We start from the raw sequence: 19,266 nt of genomic DNA on the forward strand, positions 1-19,266 counted from the left end.
CACAACAACCAACCATCTCACAGCTACCAAAGCGCTCGGCTGAACAAAGCTGGCGCTCAGCTGAAAAAACAGCTGCCATTCGACGTCCTCCAGGCGTTTTCAGCCGTGTTTAAACGTTTTGGGTGCACAACCCCTAAGTTGTCTCAGACGACAATTTGTTTGTCCTGTGGCAGCTACCGTATGTGTTTCGAAATTGAGGGGTGAGCTGTTGGTTGCAATTCGCAATCTTACCACTAGATGCCGCTAAAATTTACACACACCACCTTTAAGAATCAAATATCTCTTTTTTTGTTCCCTAAAGAACCTTTTAGTCATATGTTCTTAAAAGAATAATTTATTTCACACCTTTAGTCTGTAGTAAAAGTTTCTCAGGTTATACAATTTTACCATTGGGACCAAAGAACCTTCCGGGCAATAGAATAATTTCTTGAATTGAATGAATAGCTTTTTTTTAAAAAAAGCTATTCATTCATTCATTCATTCATTTATGAAAGAAATTATTCTATTGCCCGGAAGGTTCTTTGGTCCCCAGGGATCACCAGAACCTTTTTGGCATGTTTATTTTTAAGAATGACAAATCATTGTTGGTTTACAAAAGTAAAAAACTAATTTCTTCCACACCTTGTCCTTTTTTGGTAACACCATAATAAGTGTCCATGAATCGTAATGAACTACCTACCGTACACTCTAAGAAAATGGTGCTTAATAGTACTAAAAGCTTATTCTTAGCACTATATATCACCTATATAGCACCTTTTTAGAATCATAAGTGATGCTTAAGCTTGACTATAGCACCAATTGTGGTTAACATGAATTAGCACAATATGATTACATGACTCATGACTCAACACACAAAATTATTGTTAACTAATACATTAACTAACAAACATGTAATGCTGTTCTTAATGATAACTCTTCATTAGTTTATGAATAGTACATTCTCCTTATTAGTTCATTTTTAAGTAAAAAAAATAAGGTCTAAGTTCATTATGATTCATGGACCCTTATTATAAAGTGTAAACCCTTCATCATAATCCCTTTTCCATTATGGATGCTAAAGGTTTTGTATTGAACAACCCAACAAAGAACCTTTGATCAACCTTTATTTCTAAAGGTGTATCTCACTGCTCTTTCCATTAAAGAATGAAAAAAGGTACTTGTTGAGATTTTGACTCTAAGTGTGTTTTCGTCAAGGATAAGAACAAAAGGGACAGTGTCCATTTTTTTTTTTATATAAAACCTGTGCTTGGTGTTTAAGGCGCGCATTGTAGACGAGTGACTTTAGATAAAAGGATATCTGGCATCAGGCGCGCACTCAGAGATGAGACCTCACAGAGGACGCAGCACAGCAGCAGAGATTTCTTGGATTTCATCTTGAATTTATTCATATACAGTCAGTATGTAGTCTTTTTTTAGTAAACTGGCACGTTGTTTGTCGATATGAAATTTATGGAATAGTCGCCATTAATCTTATTATTATTTATCTGTATATCAAATGGACTGAAATGATTCAAATCAAGCTCGAAATCGCGGTGACTGCAATGTGTCATTTCTGTTGATTTCTGCAACTCGAGACCGCTCGACTACCTGTAGGATTGCATAGAGAGCGTAAGGGAGCTGAAGCCCAGGAGGTAATGCGCATCATAATACGATTTGTTTTTGTGAACATTCCTCTTCTGCACCTTTATAACCGATAAACACCTGACTAACATACGCTTATGGAACCGCTGTAATCTGAAGGAGAGACGACACCACGTTGTTTTTGAAGAGGCGTTGGGATGCTCCACATTTATCCTTCAAATCCAATTGAAGATGCCCAGAAAACGGGGACATTTCCAGCCATATACGACACATCAAGATCCGTTTGAACGCCGACAGTTGAATGGTTCGCATTTATGTACCATTTATCCGAATGCATTCGTGACAGCAATAGTTAATGAAGCTGATGCAAAACGGTGTGCAATCTGTCGGGTGATCGTTTTTGCATGAGTGTGCACATGAGTGACTAATCGCACCTGAAACCAAAATAACAGATGAGGAAGATGAATGAAACAGGCGTTTTGAATTCATTTTGCTTTGAGCTTCCAACAAGCGCTCTGCTGTAGTAAAGTTGCAGTGGCCAAACTACAGCGGTGCTTTATGAAGATCAGTATCAAAGTGCTGATTTGCCCTCGCAGAGATGCCCGTGCGTGCCGTGACTTCCAGGTTCATGTACAGGGGACTTTGTTCAATTCCAGATATCCTCTCTTACAGAGCTCCGATCAGCCTCCCAGAGGATGAAGTGGAGGGTAAGTAATGTTTCATTTCTTGTCATAAGGCTGCGCTATCTGTTGCGATAATGTGAATTGAAAATGTGAATTTCAGCACCATGGAGAGATCCCCACGGCAGAGTCACTGTCAAGGTTTTCAAATGAACAAAGTGATGTGTTTTTATCGTCTGTGACGGCAAATATTTTTAAAGATTACACTTAAGATTAGTGCCCATTTGATTGAATTTGGGATTGATATAACAACAATGATATTAAATCCTTAATGGAATTAAAAGCTTAGTTGAATGACTATTTTTGCATTTGAAATATACGTGACCCTGCCTGTGGAAACCCAGATAAAATCTTTTTTTTTGTGCGTGTGATGTATGGTTTTCTACCTAAAATCATCATGCATAATGCAATAGACATTCTGTAAAAAATATAACCTTGATATCTTTAATAGATAGCCTATTGACTAAGGCCACATTAAAAAATGTAAATCAATGTAAATCTTTGTAATGTATTACTTTATTGAATTCAACATGTTACATAACACAAATATATATATTAGTGTAAACAATTTTACAAACTATTCATTAGGCATCTTAAGAAATATTCTAAAGAACAAAATAGCAAAATTCTGCAGTTTATAAAGTATATTGTATCGCATTCATGTACACACTGTGTAGATAGATACAAAAGGCCAAGCTGACACTCATCCAGCCTCAGAAAGTGTGAGACAGACAGCCCTAAACTTACCTGTGTCTGTTTTTCTGGTGGGTATTTCTATATGATTAAGTTAGAGAGGAAGTCACAAAATTAAGCAACTTTTCAATGTTAATTTAAATATACTGTGTGGTTTTAATGTATGCTTAATCATTTATTATAACTAGGAATATGTGGCATTTTAGCAGGTAGCTATACATATATGATAATTTACTGTATCTGGCACAACTACAGAGATCCGTGAAGCCTTCAAGGTGTTTGATCGTGACGGGAATGGATTCATCTCAAAACAGGAGTTGGGAATTGCCATGCGGTCTCTTGGTTACATGCCAAATGAGGTGGAGCTGGAAGTGATCAGTCAAAGACTGGATATGGATGGTATGAAAGCCCTGACATTAGACATATAATTTGTGATTTTAGCCTCATAACGACACCAGTTTGACAATATGGTAAATTGCGAAAAAAGATCAGTAGTATTTGTGACACTTGACCACAAAATAAGAAGCATGGGATATTTGTAGCAAAATCCAAAAATACACTGTTTGAATCAAAATGACAGATTTTTCTTTTAGGATATTGATCATTAGGATATTAAGTAAAGATCATGTTCCATGAAGATATTTTGTACATTTCCTGCAGTAAATATATACAAATATTTATTTTGTGGGTGCAGTTATAAGGACTTCATTTGGACAACGTTTTTGCAACCTCAGATTACAGATTCTTAAATAGTTGTATCTTTCCACACATCAATGGAATTTATTCAGCTTTTAGATGATGTATAAATCTCAATTTTAAAAAATAGACCCATACTGGTTTTGTGGTCCAGGGTCACAGTTCATCTTATTTTGTGGTTATGTATAATTATGCTTTAGATAATGATTTAAAGTGGACATTTCACGAAAATCTGACTTTTTCCATGTTTAAGTGCTATAATTAGGTCGCTAGTGCTTCTATCAACCTAGAAAATGTAAAAAAAAATCAATCCAGTAATTTGGTTTTGGTAAAAAAACTTTGGCCCCGCTTGTGATGTCAGAAGGGGATAATGCCGCCCCTTAATCTGCACTATCCAACCACAGCACTGCCATTTAGTGCAGGGATCAGATAATTTGCATTTAAAGGAGGGGTGCATGATTTTTGAAAAACACTTTAGAAATGGGAGTCGGGCCAAGTACCAAAACACACTTGTAGACATTTAGCAGTAAGGGGTATGTCTACTAACCGACATCATTGCCTGGGTTATGTATATACGCGACGGGTCTATCAAAAGAAGATCCAGATTCTATTGGGGTAGTGGCATGTTAGTTTAGGTGATTTCAACATTGGCTTTCAGAGATCATGCACCCCGCCTTTAAATGGGCAAACCCTAATCCGGCACATTTTTGCTCACACCTACAAAGTGGCCATTTTAACATGCTATAATAAATTATGTATTTGGTATTTGAGCTAAAACTTTACATACATACTCTGGGGACATCAAAGATTTATTTTACATCTTTAACAAAGTCTTGTGAAATGTCCCCTTTAAAAGATTAGAACCTGGTTGTACTCCTGCACAAACACACGTTTAAAATCTTCCACAAGAAAGGTTTTACTCTATATTTTGCAGGTGATGGTCAAGTTGATTTTGAGGAGTTTGTAACACTTCTTGGGCCAAAGCTGGCATCTGCTGGTATGCCTGATAGGTTCCACGGAGCTGAGTTTGACTCCATATTCTGGAAGGTGTGTGGTTTTTTGTGAATACATCCAAAAGATTTCCCCTCAAAGTCTCAATGATTAGTTCTGTCAGGCATCAGATTTACTCTGTATGATTTCTGTGATGATTATTGGAAAGAAGATTATTTGTACATTATTCACACCCTACAATTACCTTGCTGACATTTTTGCCATAGTAATAGCATTGAATTAAAATTAATGTTGGCAGGGCCACTTTTCACAGTTCATTATGAAGCAATAGTGCCTTAAATTTGCTATTTAGTATAACCCATCTGTTCATCAGCCACTGATCATTAATAGCTGCCATTTACGACTTTCATTTTGAACCTTGCTCAACTAATGACCTTTTCATTGTACTGAATCGATTTTTTTATTTGTTTCATTAGTGTGACATGCAAAAGCTGACTGTGGATGAGCTCAAGAGACTCTTGTACGACACATTCTGTGACCATTTGACAATGAAAGACATCGAGAACATTATCATGACAGAGGAGAGTCACTTAAACAGCCCCGAGTGCCAAGTAGATATCGATAGTAAGCATTTATAAACTTGAGTTCAAACAATATTAATTCAACAAACAACAACAAAACTGTAATCGTAAATTGTTTGTGTCTTTTCATTATGAGGTGTCAGGGTAGCGTCATATCAATCTAAATTGCCTGTCAATTCAAATAAACCCATAAGACATACACGCCAATACTGCAATGTCTATTTTTAGCTGTAACTTATTCTGTTGATGTCCTGGGGGAATGGAGCTCATAAATCTACACTTGAACACCTTATTCCAAGCTTTTATGGCTATATTTACATATTGTAGGTTATAATTGAATTGTGGTTCAGCGAAACAAAAGCTAAACACACCTTTCATTTGTTGGTTAAGGAATGTGACATTTGTCTTCCTGAAATAAATGTCATGTCTGTTGGGGAAAATCCAATATTGTCATAATAACATTTTTCTCTCTTTTTTATTATTTTCCTCAACTTGTCCCCAAAGCAAGCCCCATGCAGCAAGTCAAGCACACGTGTGTGCGCAAGAGCTTGATTTGTGCCTTTGCTATCGCATTTATCATCAGCGTCATGCTCATCGCAGCCAATCAGATGCTTCGAAGAGGGATGCAGTGACTGGTTCTGTTTCTAAAACAGCTGACTGGCAACAGGTAAAAATGCAAAAAATAACTCATTTTATAGTTTTTAGCAATCCCAGTATAAAAATAACACCAAAGGCTGCATTCTCGTTTCACTACAAAGTCAGGCAGAAGAACAACATCCCAAAAGCCCAAAACAATTGACCCACTCTGTGCAAACTACATAAAATCATCCCACATAATGTGAAAATTAAAGGGAAATCAGTGGGTGAAATCAAACTTTGATGCTCTTAATCTCATTATTAGATTATGAGACTTTAGCCTGGATTTTGTAGATGGGGTCACAATTCAGTTTAAATGTGTCAATTATGTTTGTGTAGAAATAAGAGTAGGAAGACTGATTAATTAATATTGGGATAAATACTATTAAATGTTTTCTATTAGTTTATGTTACTAAGCAGAAACAATATTCATCTGTTATAACACAGAACATGACTTATTTTATTGTATAGTTATAATCTACCTTCTTTTTAAATAATGTATAAATGCCATATTAGGGCCTTTGTGGACATGAAATATTTCTCCTATTTTTAAAGCCTGTGTAAAGTCATTCGAGAATTGTTTCTAAACACATGATAAATGTTAGTAGTGTATTGCTGAAAGAGTACAAAGTTGAAACAGTTTTCCCCACATTTCAGTGTTCAGGATTATTTGGGCGGGGCTGGAGCCACCGAGCATGGCTACAACACAGTCGCGAGCATCCATTTAGTTTGTAGCAGTATTTGAAAGTTTAGAGAGACCAGCCTGACCTCATGAGAATTCGTACATATTTTACAAGTTTGTATGAATTTGTACGAAGTTAATCGTGCAAAAACGTACGATTATCATAGAAAAAATAAAATAAAACCCCACCCCTAACCCTAACGTCAGTGTTTTGGGAGGTAAGGCATTACAAGTAACGTGCATTATGTAATAATATTACTTTTCTGAAGTAACGAGTAAAGTAACGCATTACTTTTTAAATTTACACATTTATATTTGAGTTACTTTTTCAAAAAAGTAATGCAAGTTACTTTTTTAATTAAATTAATTTAATAAAAAATTATGTACTGAATTAAACTAAACGTACACTGTAAAAAAAATCAGTAGAAATTACAATGTTATTGCAGCTGGGTTGCCGGTAATTTACCGTAGATTTACATTTATGTTATTTACTGGCAAGAGTTTGTTCAAAGTTAAATAAATTTTAAATATTAACAAGTCTTTATCTTTACAGAATAAAACTATACAATAACAGCCTCATGCAAAGCATTCTGGGAACCAGAAATCATCATCAACCTTTTTCTGTTTTTTGCTTAAGATTTTGTTTCCCAGAATGTTTTGCTTGATGCTGTTTTTTTGTTTTACTCTGTAAAGACAAAGACTTGTAAATGTTAAATGTTCATTTAACTTTGAACAAAATATTGCCAGTAAAAAACATAAATTTAAATCTACGGTAAATTACCGGCAACCCAGCTGCAATTTCTACGGATTTTTTTTACAGTGTAGTCACATTATGCACTCTATGCGTACACGCCTGTGTGGGAACAGTTTGAGTCAGAAACTGAGGCCAGAGCTCGACATTTTTGTGATGAAATATGCAATATCTGAATTCAGAACTTTTCAATCATAAAAAACACCTGCAAGGCCTGAAAAAGTTCAAGCCTCAGCCAAGAAAAAGTAACGCAAAAGTAACGAAAAAAGTAACGTAAGCATTACTTTCCATGAAAAGTAACTAAGTAACGCAATTAGTTACTTTTTTTGGGAGTAACTTAATATTGTAATGCATTACTTTTAAAAGTAACTTTCCACAACACTGCCTAACGTTCTACGCGGTCCAACGAAATGGTTTCAGTGCTGACAGTGGAAACACCCCAAGTATTTGAGAGCAAAGAATCCTGCCATATTTTTCTAAAACTTTAATCATTCAAATTGGTTATCATATTTTTTCTGTGGTGTCACAAACTGAGAACACATTTTATATTGGACTTTACACCATCTTGATCATGTAGGTTTACATAGATCAGCCTGATCTCACAAGAATTCGTACATATTTTACGAGTTGGCTAATTTGTATGAATTCATGCAAAGTTAATCATGCAAAAACGTATGACTCTCATAAAGCGAACAACACAAAACCGAACCCCTAACCTCGTAAAATAAGCCAACTTGTAAAATATGTAGGAATTCTCATGAGATAGCATTGCAGCAGATAAAAGCAGACCCTCAACCTAGATGTTTCAAACATGGTCCAAAATCAACGCTATCTTATAGAACTTGTACATATTTTACCAGTTGTCTTATTTGTATTCATTCATACAAAGTTAACCGTGCAAAAACGTACAATTCTCATAAAAAGAACAACAACAAAACCCAACCCCTAACCCCATAAAATAAACCAATTCTCGTGAGATAGCGTTGGAGCAGATACAGTGGACCCTCAACCTAGATGTTACAAACATTTTCCAAAATCAACGCTATCTCACAAGAATTCGTACATATTTTACAAGTTGGCAAGTTCGTATTAATTCATACAACCACATTCGTAAGTTTTGGTAGGATTTGCCTTGACCCCTGTGACACTGGTGTTAGGTGTGAGGTTAGGTCTCATTGTTTTGTTCATGAGAATTGTAAGATTTTGCATGATTATTTTTTGTATCATTCAAACAAAGTTATGTACGATTTCTCTTGAGATTAGGCTGTCCAAAACACCATCAGCTTGGATATTTGTTCTTTTTTAAATGAATATAGACTGGTTAAACAAAATTGCCCACACCATGCTCACATCACCAACAGATGTTAGGTAAAGTAAAAGCAAATAAAAAAGATAAATGAATGTATTTGAAATTTGCCAGTACCGTACAATGATGGAAATGAAATCTTACCTTTGCAGTGAGAGTTTAACTTGCAAAAAAGTATTTCTCCCAGTCTTAACTCTCAGGATTATGACATATCTTTTAGTCATTTGTCTACTGGTTGTGTGCCAAAAGCATTGTGAAATATGACTAAATATTACTATTTGTATTATATGTGCCAAGTGAGAGTAAATGTTTGTGTGTAGATATACTTCAAAATAACTGTTGAGTGTTAATACGTAATGACATATTTGCATGAAATGTTTTGTAGCATTTTGATAACATCAATGTTGTTAATGAATAATCAGTCTGTATTGATGATTTAAAACCCTGTGGTTTTCATTGTTCTCGGCTGTTGTGATCTGTATCGTATCAGTTTTTCATTTGTCCTAAAATTGTCGTTCAACACCTAAAGATTAGGTTTAAGGCGTTCACAGCATGATTTACAGATGGACCAGTGAACAAAAGAAAGGGTCTTTAGCATTTGTTCAAAGTAACTTTATAGCTTTAAGTTTGGTGCAAGTTTATAGTAACAAGCAATATTCGGCTTATGCATACTCTGGAATGTATGCATCTATCTGTAACTTATGCATTTGTCAGCAATCTCAGTGCCTAAACAATATGTTGGTATTGTTCTGTGTGTCTCTGGTCAGGATTCCAAAGTCTATATCTTATGTGCACTTTTGAGTACATAACACACAAGTGTTTGTGCAATATCATAAATGAGACTTAATAATAACAATAAGATGTGTTTGTTAACATTTCTGTGACTACAATTTGAAGAAGCAAAACTTAGCACTACATACCTGCATGCGACAATGTCATTATAATGATAGGTAATAATAAGAGTATTGCATTTGTTTCAGGAGGGCTAGAGTATACCAACATGCAAGTTAGGGCTGGTTGCAGATTAATATTTCATAAAACTTTTTTATTTCACAGAAAGTGAGATACGTGGCTAGTTAGCAAACTTGAGTCATCCTTGATTTGAAATAGTTTTTGCAGTTTGTACACTGCACAGACCAGGGAAGTAATGCTGACATGTCTGAAAAATATATCAGTACCCATGGGACTTTTCTTTGCAATTGCACGTCTTTAAAAACTTCTTACATGTATTGTGTAATGATAAGGTTAGCTTTTTTCCTCTAAATATGCAATCGATGCTTATTTGATGACAATTTACTGTGATTTCAAGTAATTGACACATATGTACAAATAAGAGGTACTGATTTCAGGACATTCGAAACATATCATGCGTTCAATTTCCAAAGTGTAGGCATGTGATCTACTGTGTATTTGTGTAAGTTGTTTTACACACTATTAGAAGTTATATAATTTAACATGGCAATATTTTTCAATCCGCATAATGGAGTATAACAATTATATCAAATATATATATTTTATTTTGTTAACCTGTATTTTTTAAATTTTCTTTAAAAGTATTTATTTTAATTCCACGTGGAAAAGACAGCACATTTACTTAAAATTCAAATACATAATAACTGGTATAGTTCATGTATTATTATATTAATGTATGATGTAACAGTAATATTTAATTGATGTATGTAATTTTATATTGCATTTATGTAGACCTATCTTGAATCTATGATGTGCCAAAATGTGCTGATAATGACATTAAATTGTACCATGTGAACAATTGAAATAAAGCAATGGTGGTTTATTTCTGCTCATTCTAATTTTACATTTTCAACTAAATTTTGCATATTGAAAATGTAAGTATGTATATACACTGCAAAAATGACTTTCTTACTTAGTATTTTTGTCTTGTTTTCAGTAGAAATCTCTAAAAGTTCTTAATCAAGATGTATTTTCTTGATGAGCTAAATGGCCTAACAAAATATTTCACAATTTAAGTGAATTTGTGCTTAAAACAAGCTAAATAATCTGTCAATGGGGTGAGAAAATGTTTGCTTAAATTAAGTGTTTAAGAAAAAAGATAAAAGATTTTTTTCTCACCCCATTCGCAAATATTTTTGCTTGTTTTAAGTTTAGATTTACTTGAATTGTATATTTTTTGTCTAAAAACTACACTTATGTTCTTAGGTCATTTTGCTCATCAAGAAAAAGCATCTTAATTTTTAAACATTTCTACTGAAAACAAGAAAAAAAATACTAAATAAGAAATTCATTTTTTGCGATGTAAAAATTGCTTGGTGAAATATTTCACGTGCCTAGGTATTCTCTTGTCTTGTGAGTTTTAATGCTGGTTGTAATTTACCGAGTTTAACAACCAAAGCATAATGATAAAGCTTTTAGACTAATTTAAACAACCTCTGCTGTAACACATAGCAAAAAAAATAGGATCTTTCATCAGCAGGCCGGTAAATGCAATCCATCCCAGGCAAGTGTACCATTCATCAGTGCAAACAAAGGGAATTGATTGAGACCATGCTGGGTAACAGTATGCATCATTCTCAAGAACTAAAGCTAACAGGAGTCAATTGAAGCTTCACTCATCTAAATGTCAATATGAACCACTGACACAGAATGTAGACAAAAACAATTTATCTCTCTCCATATTCAACATAAAGTTAAAACTTCTTGACATACTTCATATGAAGCCATTATACTTTCAGAATTTCTTTACAAAAAAAAATACCATCATGCAAGTCCACATTATGCTATTAAAAGTATTACAAAACAATTATGAAAAATTATAATAATATTAAATGTATAAAATAGGCCAGCAAAATAGCATAATAATTGGGTTTGTATCCTGCACTACTTAATTATTTTTATATTTCAATTTTAACCCCAATCATTTTGAAGTGTGACTTTCCAACCACCAGCTGGTGGAGGATGAAGAGATGGAGGAAGATCTGGAATAGACAGAAGATACGGAGGTATCTCAATGTTTTCAACGCACTCTTCCTCTTCAATCTTTGAAACACTGAAATAAAAAGAATAATGCGAGTTACACTGAACTCAAAAGCATATGTGTGCAGTCTTGAACAACAAAGCTATATATGCAGGTAATTATGCAAATGGCACAGCTGCAGGCAATCTCATTTTAATATCTACCAGGGTGACCTCCAAAACAAGATTTTTCATGCATTTTGATATCAGTGATGGAGACTTGCACCTGAGCAGCTGGGATTCATCATTCATGAAAAAGCAACATGTTTAGACAAAAACTGTAATTTTAGGCAAACAAAAATGTCTCTGTTATAAAATATTTGCTAAACAATGAGAAACATAAATAATCTCTCTTACTATATGTTAACACCCAAGTCAAAATAACAGATATCATCTGGTTTCCCTGACTTTCTGACAAGGGCATATGAACACTGGATGGGTTGAAGTGTCAACTCTACATACGTTTCCATTAATCATTGCATAAATATTGTGGTTGCAATTGCTAGTTTTAATTGTTGGGGGTTACATCCTCCCACCCTCCAGAAAACTACACCCCGCTTCATTAATAAGCATTCCAGTCGTGTCAAATTAGCAATTCTTTATAATATTTTACATTTATTACCTTCCTGATGTCAGCACAGCCTGTTTCTTCTTTCTTCTGGAGAGCCATTCATCAACGTTGCGCTTAGAGGATGACTCATCTTCGTTAGGAAACTCCTTCTGTCGCCTATCAGCTAACAGGAAATTGCCAAAATGTACTCGGTTTAATAAATTGTGGAAATGTGTACACCAACAGCCATCAGCACTGAGCACGCCTGTTCAATACACTTTGAAGTATGACTTAAAGATCTAATCGATGATCTGCCCAAAAGGCATCACAAGATGAAGGTCTATGAAAAACGTTATGATCTCACCATCAATCTTTTGCTCCAACATCTTCATGTGCCTCTCGGACATGTGTGAAAAACGACAGTTTGTACCAAATACACACTCTCCTAAAAAAAGAAGATGAAGTATACCGGTTCGGTTGAGACAGCTATAAGGATAAAATAAAATCTACTAAATAAAAAAAAACAAATTAAGAGGTAATAAATAATGAAGTTGTTGTCAAAGTTTTACCTGTTTGTTGGAACTTTCTGCATGGTTCCTTTGCCCGCTCTTCATTTAAAATTGTGGCAGCATCTGAAAATAATTTTAAATGACATTTAGACATTTTGCAAACGTTTTTATCCAAAGCAATTTATTATGCTTTCAAGATGTTCATCTATTTATCAGGGATTCGAACCCATGACCTTTTGCGATGCTACCGCAATGCTCTATCAAATCAGCTGATAAGACAGACGTGGAATTTTGTTTCAAATTAATTGCTCAATACTCTTTCGATGTTGCATGCAATAACGTTACCTCTAAAGTTGTCAAACCAGGCTTTTTTTGATCGGTGGTGTTGGACGCCGTTCAGATGCTTCTTTCTGTTGTGCATGTTGTCCTGAAAGCTGCGATCACAATAGTCGCAGTAATAGCGCTTCCCCATCGTTCTCTACACTGGAAAGTAACTTCTGATTTAAACTGAAACAAGATGGGAAAAGAGTAAACGAGTTGTAGCCTACAACCCTCCCCGAGCTCATGCACGTTTAACAAGCAGTCAGCGATTCAACATGGCGATGTAAACATGAGCAGCAGGGTTGCCAGATCTTCGTAAAAAATCAGCCCAATGGCCAATCAAAACTAGGCAAAACTGACCCAGTATCAAATGGCAAAAAACTTTAAGATAATCCACTTTATACCTAAAATAGATTTTTTACTATATCTGATTATTACACAAAATCACTTAGTAAACTTAAGTTGTAGTGCTATATAGTGTTAACTATGAATACTTACATTAGTAGTATATTTATTTTTAGTTTAATTGGTAGTATGTTTGTAGAATAGCCTATCATCTTGATCATCTTAGCTAAAGAATGATAGCTGATGAATAAAATCTTTCTGCAGCTCCAAGGGGAAAACGTGGAATTGGCAACAATGCGGCGAAGACGCAGAATTAAGCAAGAGCGACATCCAGTGGACAAACACATTACTTTTAACAGGCGCAACATTCATTTTCTTATAATGTCCAACTAAAGTTCTCCATATTTCAAACCACTTTGAGTTAAGAGGTTAAAATACACGGTTTTAAGTAGTTAATATAAAAATATAGAATAAAACGATAAAAAGAACTCCAATCACTCCCACCCAGCAGGTGGCAGTCGTGCTCAAGTTTTCCACCACTATCGCACCTTTCACATTAAATAATCGCTTCTAAAATCGGTACACTGAAAGCTCATGTGTCATAACACGCAGATCTAGAACGACTCTGACTGTCTACGCATTCGTATTTGAACGTTTTTCAATGATTTGGCTATAACCAGAGACTGAAATCTCACATCAGAGCGCATACACGGTCACAGCGGACAGACGGCACTGGCCCCGATGGCCAAGAACACACTCTCATCGCGCTTCAGAAAGGTGGACATTGATGAATTCGACGAGAATAAATTCGTGGACGATCACGACGAGGCAGCCGATCAGCAAGGACCCGATGCGACGGAGGTCGACAACCTTATCAGGCAATATCCTTTCATTTGAGCGCGAGGCTGGCATGAACGTTGACCGTGTGACATAAGCGCGCACCGTGCAGTACAGTAGGCTACTAGAGATCATGATCATTTGTTTACGTGATTGTAACTATTTCTGTGTTGTTGTTTAAGGGTGCAGTTTGGGTATTACTTTCTCTAAGTTAGCACCAAAGAGTTGAGTTTTAAATGTAACAAAATTTGCATTTAACGCGTCAAACGGGATCATGAATATACATAAATAACAGTTACCTGTTGCAGAATATGGCTTTAGGGTCTTATTTAAAGTAGCATACAAGTTACTTTTCGTGACGCAGTATTTGTCCTGCTGTTTGTCTTGACAGCTCAGCTCATTTGTCAAAGGTTTTTAATTAGGTAGGTATGCACATTTATCTTAATGTAATGCGCATTTGAAGCAAACAAACGTCTTCATTGCGTCATCTTATTAAACATGTCAAGGAGATGTCAAGAAGAGTTGTGTTTTCACATGCTATACAGTACTACTTGTCATTCTTGTTTCAGTTTTGGTCTGTTTACAATCTCCATGGTGCCCAGTACTCTTATGTGAAATGTAACAAAACTGGTTTACGGTTGTGTTTCAGCCAAAAATACACTTTTATCCAACCTAGTTAAAGTGCATTCAAGTTTCATCTTTCTGGTGGTTCGAACCCATGACCGCCATAGCTACAACAGAGCTACAGGAGCAATAAAAATATGACTACTCATTCAAGGTTGTTATCCTCAATGTGCTAAGTAAAGAGTTTGGCACTAGCAGGATGTAAAAATAAATAATTTGACTTCCATATCTGATGCTGGTCAACCTGGGACTTGATCCTCCATTGTGCCCATAGACCTCTGATTTGCATTGGACTTTATGTTTCCTCTCTGCTAACCCATGGTACCTGATATAGTAAGTTCCTGCTGATGATATCTTGTGTGGCTTTGATGGAGCAGCCAAATGTCAAGGCCAAATTTACTTAGCATCAGAATAATTAATGCAAAAACTTTTTTCTTACACAAAATAACCAAGCATGTTACTTTAGTACAATTGGCTGCATCTGCTTATTTAGATTAGGTTTGGTTTTTATTACTTCTCGAACTCATAGTCAGCACTTTTTAACTCCTCATATGGTCAATAGAATAGCTTGTGAAGGTCCTCTTATGTGAGACCTGATTCTCCATTGCAAGCTTTTAAGTGTGATAATGTAATTGTTTGAATTCAGTGGGTACCAGGGTGATTCTCACGAAATCTAGATATATAAGGTGTCCAGCATCAGAATTTTTAAAAAGCCCTTGAAGTCAATTTATTTGCACATATAAGATTAAGGTCTGAACTTACTATAACCATTATTTTTAGAGGATTTAAAAAATATTTCCTATAGAATTATTAAATTTTTTTAGATTACCATTATCAAAAATTATCATTAGCACAACATGATATTACATTAAATATATGCATTTACAAACTAAAAAGTTGTACTATGACAAACAAAATTTTAACTTTTATCTGGAGAGAAAAAATAAGAACTGCGTACCTGGTAGCCATTTTGAGTCACAGTCAATTATGTCCCTTCCAACAATTATTATTATTTATTTTTTTTGGAAAATGTTAGTTCCTTGAGGGCTTAAACAATGATTGAAAATTGTTGCAGAGGATGAGAAAATTGGTCTTGGACACATTTATAATCCTTATTATTGTCTCTACATTTACCAATGATCACCAAATACCACATGTTTCTTTACTGTAAATGTTTCTAGTATAACATGCATTGAAGCTTTTTATTTTTTAGATTTTTTAACTATAAATATTTCCATGTCAAAGAACCCAAATCTAGTCATGGACACGTTGCGGTAGTGAAAATTTTCTCCTTAAATGTGGAAAAACAACAAAATTTGTTTGTATGATGTCATTTGCAATCATGTGCAAAATAGGACATGAAGAGATGTTTGTAACTGTATGCTTCTTATTTCGATAGCATTTACTTTTATTATCAAAATGTTTCAGGATTTCGCGAGAATCCCCCACCAGTGTTTGATTTCTTTAGCAGCACCTTATTTGCAGTGGGAAGGATTGTTAAGAGCTTAATCTTGCTGATTTGCAAGGTATTATGGTAGAGCTTAGAAAACAAGAGGTCTCTAAGGGGCCACTTGATCCCATTAGAGTTCGTTGATGTTTTGAATCCCAGGAAGTACATGTTTTTTTACATCTACACAGTTAAAGGCGGGGTGCATGATTTTTGAAAAACAATTTGGAAATTTTGGAAGTCGGGCCGAGTACCAAAACACACCTGTAGCCAATAAGCAGCAAGGGGCGGGTTTACTAACCGACACCGTTGCCTGGGTTGCGTATGTGTCGGGCAGTCTATCAAAAGAAGATCCAGATTCTATTGGGGTAGGGGCGTGTTTATTTAGGTGATTTCAAATATCAACATTGGCTTTTAGAGATCATGCACCCCGCCTTTAACTCCTTAAGATGAACGGATAAAAAATCTGCTAAATACTGGTTTCATTGGGATGTGTTTGATGAATTGTTATGGTAATGTCATTTACCATTATTTCAGGGTATTTTAGACATGTTTCGAACTTTATGGGGCGGTTACCTGGACAGGGCCTATCCTAGTCCCAGACTAAAATGCATGTTTGAGCTGCATTCATTTAAAAAACACTTTGTACTGACATATCTTAACATATATCAGTGCCAATGTTTTGTTTTAAGATGCAAACCAGTATTGTTTATTAAGGTTTGTTTGTAAAAACTACTTGTATAACTAAGTCCTGTATTAATCTAAACCTTGTTGGGGAAATTGCCACTAAATGTTCTATATCTAAAATAAACAAAATGAGAAAATATCACTTAAACTTTTTTAATCTGGTTTTATTAGAATTTTTATATTTCATTTCTTTAAAAAAAAAAAATGAATTTGAGAAACTGTTTTATATTGCAGCCATAATTTTAAAAGTCTTAGATAGATTTTGTTCCTTAACCAGTTATAATGCACAGGGGACATGATGTCGGCCCTCCAAGTTGCTCTTAGAAACCCTCCAATCCACAGCAAGAACCCAGCAATAAAGGTACACAGTGTCAACTTAATTTTAGACTCGAGAAAGACTGCATGATTGTATGAAATACTTCACATCAGATACTTTTTCTCTGTTTCTAAGGAAAGAGCTCAGAATGTGGTGCTAAAGGTGCTGACATCATTTAAGAGCAGTGATATAGAGTCTGCTGTTAAATCTCTCGACAAGAACGGAGTCGATCTTCTTATGAAGTACATCTACAGGGGGTTTGAAAAACCAACAGAAAATAGCAGTGCCATATTACTGCAGTGGCATGAAAAGGTGAGGCAGCTTCCTAAATATTAATGGAAGTCAATGGTGCTATGAACGGTTTGGTTACAAACGTTGCTTTAAAAATCTTTCTTTGTGTTCAGCAGAACAAATACATTTATACAGGTTTGTAACAAATTGAGGGTGACAGAATTTTCATTTTTGGGTGAACTGTCCCTTTAAGGGTCAGTTGAATATCACTTTTAATCTTAAAGACGGGATGCATGATCTCTGAAAGCGAATGTTGATATTTGAAATCACTAAACAAACACGCCCCTACCCCAATAGAATCTGGACCTTCTTTGATAGACCCGCCCCACACATACGCATCTCAGGCAAAGATGTCTGTTAGTAGACACGCCCCTTTACTGCTGATTGGCTACAAGAGTGATTTGGTACTTGGCCCAACTCCCTTTTCCAAAGTGTTTTTTAAAAATCATGCACCCCGCCTTTAAGGGTCTTAACTCTTTCACCGCCAGCGTTTAAAAAAAAAGTTGCCAGCCAGCGCCAGCGTTTTTCATGATTTTCACCAAAGTTTAATGCCTTCCAGAAAATGTTCTTCTTTAAATATATAAACATACAATATACCAAATGAAAGAACAGACCCTCTGCTTTCAAACAAAAAAAACCGTTTCATCCTACCTTTAGTGGTTCTTTTGCAATCAGCTTTTGAATATGGGTAGGTTTTTACAAAAACACCATATTTTGAGCAAAAAGCAGAGATAATTCCATTTTTATGACGGACTTTTCATAGAGATCATATTCAGAGCGATCTTTAAAACAGACACGGACATGCAGCAGCTTGCCATAGGGCAATACTTCCGGTTTTAAAAAGTTGCGGAAGGGCGCCACCTGGTGGATAATAGCGGTATTGCGGAAAGACGGAAAATCTCGTCATTGGCGGGGAAGTGTTTTCTCTTAATTGACGAGATATCTCGTCAATGGCGGGGAAAGAGTTAAATGATCCAATGATTGTTTTTTCACATTTAGGTGTTTACAGTATTGTTACAAAACAAGCAGAAGGCCATGTACTAATTTTTTAAAAGCTATATATAATAATACTGTCTTTTTTTGTCTAACAGGCATTTGCCATTGGAGGACTAGGATCTATCGTTAGAGTTATGACAGCCAGGAAGACCGTATGACTACCCGACTAGACCCGAAAACACGCCATTAAAAGACACCAAGGACTTAAGGCAAGCTTGCCTATAACTTTAAAGGAAAGACGAGATCATCGTTTTTGATGCAAAAACAAACTGTAAACAGTAGGGAAACACAGAAGCACCCATTTCAAAGTGAAAAAGATAAACTTGAACTGTGAAAGTTAACTTATGCCAGTATATCATAAATTGTTTCAATGATGTACTGGCATTTAAAAAAAATCTCACTTAGGCATGGTTTTGTGTAAAAACAATCATTAAGAATATAGACATAAACAAAACAATCCCAGTGTACATGCTTTGAGTATCATGGTGAATACAGGATTCTACACATTTATGATTATGCGAGTGAAAGTAAACGCGTGTCAGTCTGTATTAGATCGATGATATCTGATTTAAGGTGACCAGTTTAAAATTTTAACTTTGTTTTTATTTCACATCTTTGGTGCCACGCTCTTTCGTTTGTGCAGAGATTTAATAATGGAGGGATGTACACCAAAGGCGTAGAGTGGGGATCATTGTAAAGTGCCTGCTACAATAAAAATATTGGATCTCCTTTATGTTGTTTATGTTTATCCAGTGTTTGTTTTTGGTCCAGTTTCATATGTAATGCCAAGATTTA

At 35.3% G+C, this 19,266-nt stretch overlaps 3 protein-coding genes across 5 annotated transcripts; 2 read left to right on the plus strand and 1 right to left on the minus strand.

The window, feature by feature from the left end:
* Positions 1–1,239: 1,239 nt before the first annotated feature.
* Positions 1,240–6,899, plus strand: cabp7b (calcium binding protein 7b). 2 transcript variants are annotated; one of them, XM_065249990.2, is made up of 6 exons: positions 1,240–2,288; positions 3,210–3,353; positions 4,585–4,697; positions 5,078–5,225; positions 5,687–5,849; positions 5,941–6,899. In XM_065249990.2, the coding sequence occupies exons 1-5, from the start codon at positions 2,180–2,182 to the stop codon at positions 5,812–5,814; spliced, it is 642 nt and encodes a 213-aa protein (XP_065106062.1). In that variant the 5' UTR covers positions 1,240–2,179; the 3' UTR covers positions 5,815–5,849; positions 5,941–6,899. The 2 variants fall into 2 exon arrangements, with proteins under 2 accessions (XP_065106062.1, XP_065106061.1); XM_065249989.2 differs by having other exon boundaries at positions 1,242–2,288; positions 6,476–6,899.
* Positions 6,900–11,182: 4,283 nt separating this feature from the next.
* zmat5 (zinc finger, matrin-type 5) lies at positions 11,183–15,100 on the minus strand. Of its 2 annotated transcripts, none has more exons than XM_065250119.2 (6): positions 14,410–15,100; positions 12,953–13,114; positions 12,668–12,730; positions 12,463–12,543; positions 12,171–12,282; positions 11,183–11,582 (listed from the first exon to the last, which is right to left on the minus strand). In XM_065250119.2, the coding sequence occupies exons 2-6, from the start codon at positions 13,077–13,079 to the stop codon at positions 11,441–11,443; spliced, it is 525 nt and encodes a 174-aa protein (XP_065106191.1). In that variant the 5' UTR covers positions 13,080–13,114; positions 14,410–15,100; the 3' UTR covers positions 11,183–11,440. The 2 variants fall into 2 exon arrangements, with proteins under 2 accessions (XP_065106191.1, XP_065106190.1); XM_065250118.2 differs by lacking the exon at positions 14,410–15,100 and adding an exon at positions 13,427–13,627.
* On the plus strand, positions 13,840–19,204 carry arpc5lb (actin related protein 2/3 complex, subunit 5-like, b). The gene is made up of 4 exons (XM_065250121.2): positions 13,840–14,154; positions 17,157–17,229; positions 17,320–17,496; positions 18,567–19,204. The coding sequence occupies exons 1-4, from the start codon at positions 14,015–14,017 to the stop codon at positions 18,627–18,629; spliced, it is 453 nt and encodes a 150-aa protein (XP_065106193.1). The 5' UTR covers positions 13,840–14,014; the 3' UTR covers positions 18,630–19,204.
* The last annotated feature ends 62 nt before the right edge of the window (positions 19,205–19,266 follow it).

The sequence above is a fragment of the Paramisgurnus dabryanus genome, chromosome 5 (genome assembly GCF_030506205.2).
Source record: "Paramisgurnus dabryanus chromosome 5, PD_genome_1.1, whole genome shotgun sequence".
In the NCBI taxonomy this organism is placed as follows: domain Eukaryota; kingdom Metazoa; phylum Chordata; class Actinopteri; order Cypriniformes; family Cobitidae; genus Paramisgurnus; species Paramisgurnus dabryanus.

Coding starts and splice junctions, on each gene's coding strand:
- arpc5lb (XM_065250121.2), top strand. CDS start 14,015: ATGGCCAAGAACACACTCTCATCGCGCTTCAGAAAGGTGGACATTGAT. Junction 14,155..17,156: donor GTCGACAACCTTATCAGGCA/ATATCCTTTCAT, acceptor GTTATAATGCAC/AGGGGACATGATGTCGGCCC. Junction 17,230..17,319: donor GCAAGAACCCAGCAATAAAG/GTACACAGTGTC, acceptor TCTGTTTCTAAG/GAAAGAGCTCAGAATGTGGT.
- cabp7b (XM_065249990.2), top strand. CDS start 2,180: ATGCCCGTGCGTGCCGTGACTTCCAGGTTCATGTACAGGGGACTTTGT. Junction 2,289..3,209: donor CCCAGAGGATGAAGTGGAGG/GTAAGTAATGTT, acceptor GCACAACTACAG/AGATCCGTGAAGCCTTCAAG. Junction 3,354..4,584: donor TCAAAGACTGGATATGGATG/GTATGAAAGCCC, acceptor TATATTTTGCAG/GTGATGGTCAAGTTGATTTT.
- zmat5 (XM_065250119.2), bottom strand. CDS start 13,079: ATGGGGAAGCGCTATTACTGCGACTATTGTGATCGCAGCTTTCAGGAC. Junction 12,731..12,952: donor CTGGTTTGACAACTTTAGAG/GTAACGTTATTG, acceptor AATTATTTTCAG/ATGCTGCCACAATTTTAAAT. Junction 11,583..12,170: donor GCTGTGCTGACATCAGGAAG/GTAATAAATGTA, acceptor TTTTTATTTCAG/TGTTTCAAAGATTGAAGAGG.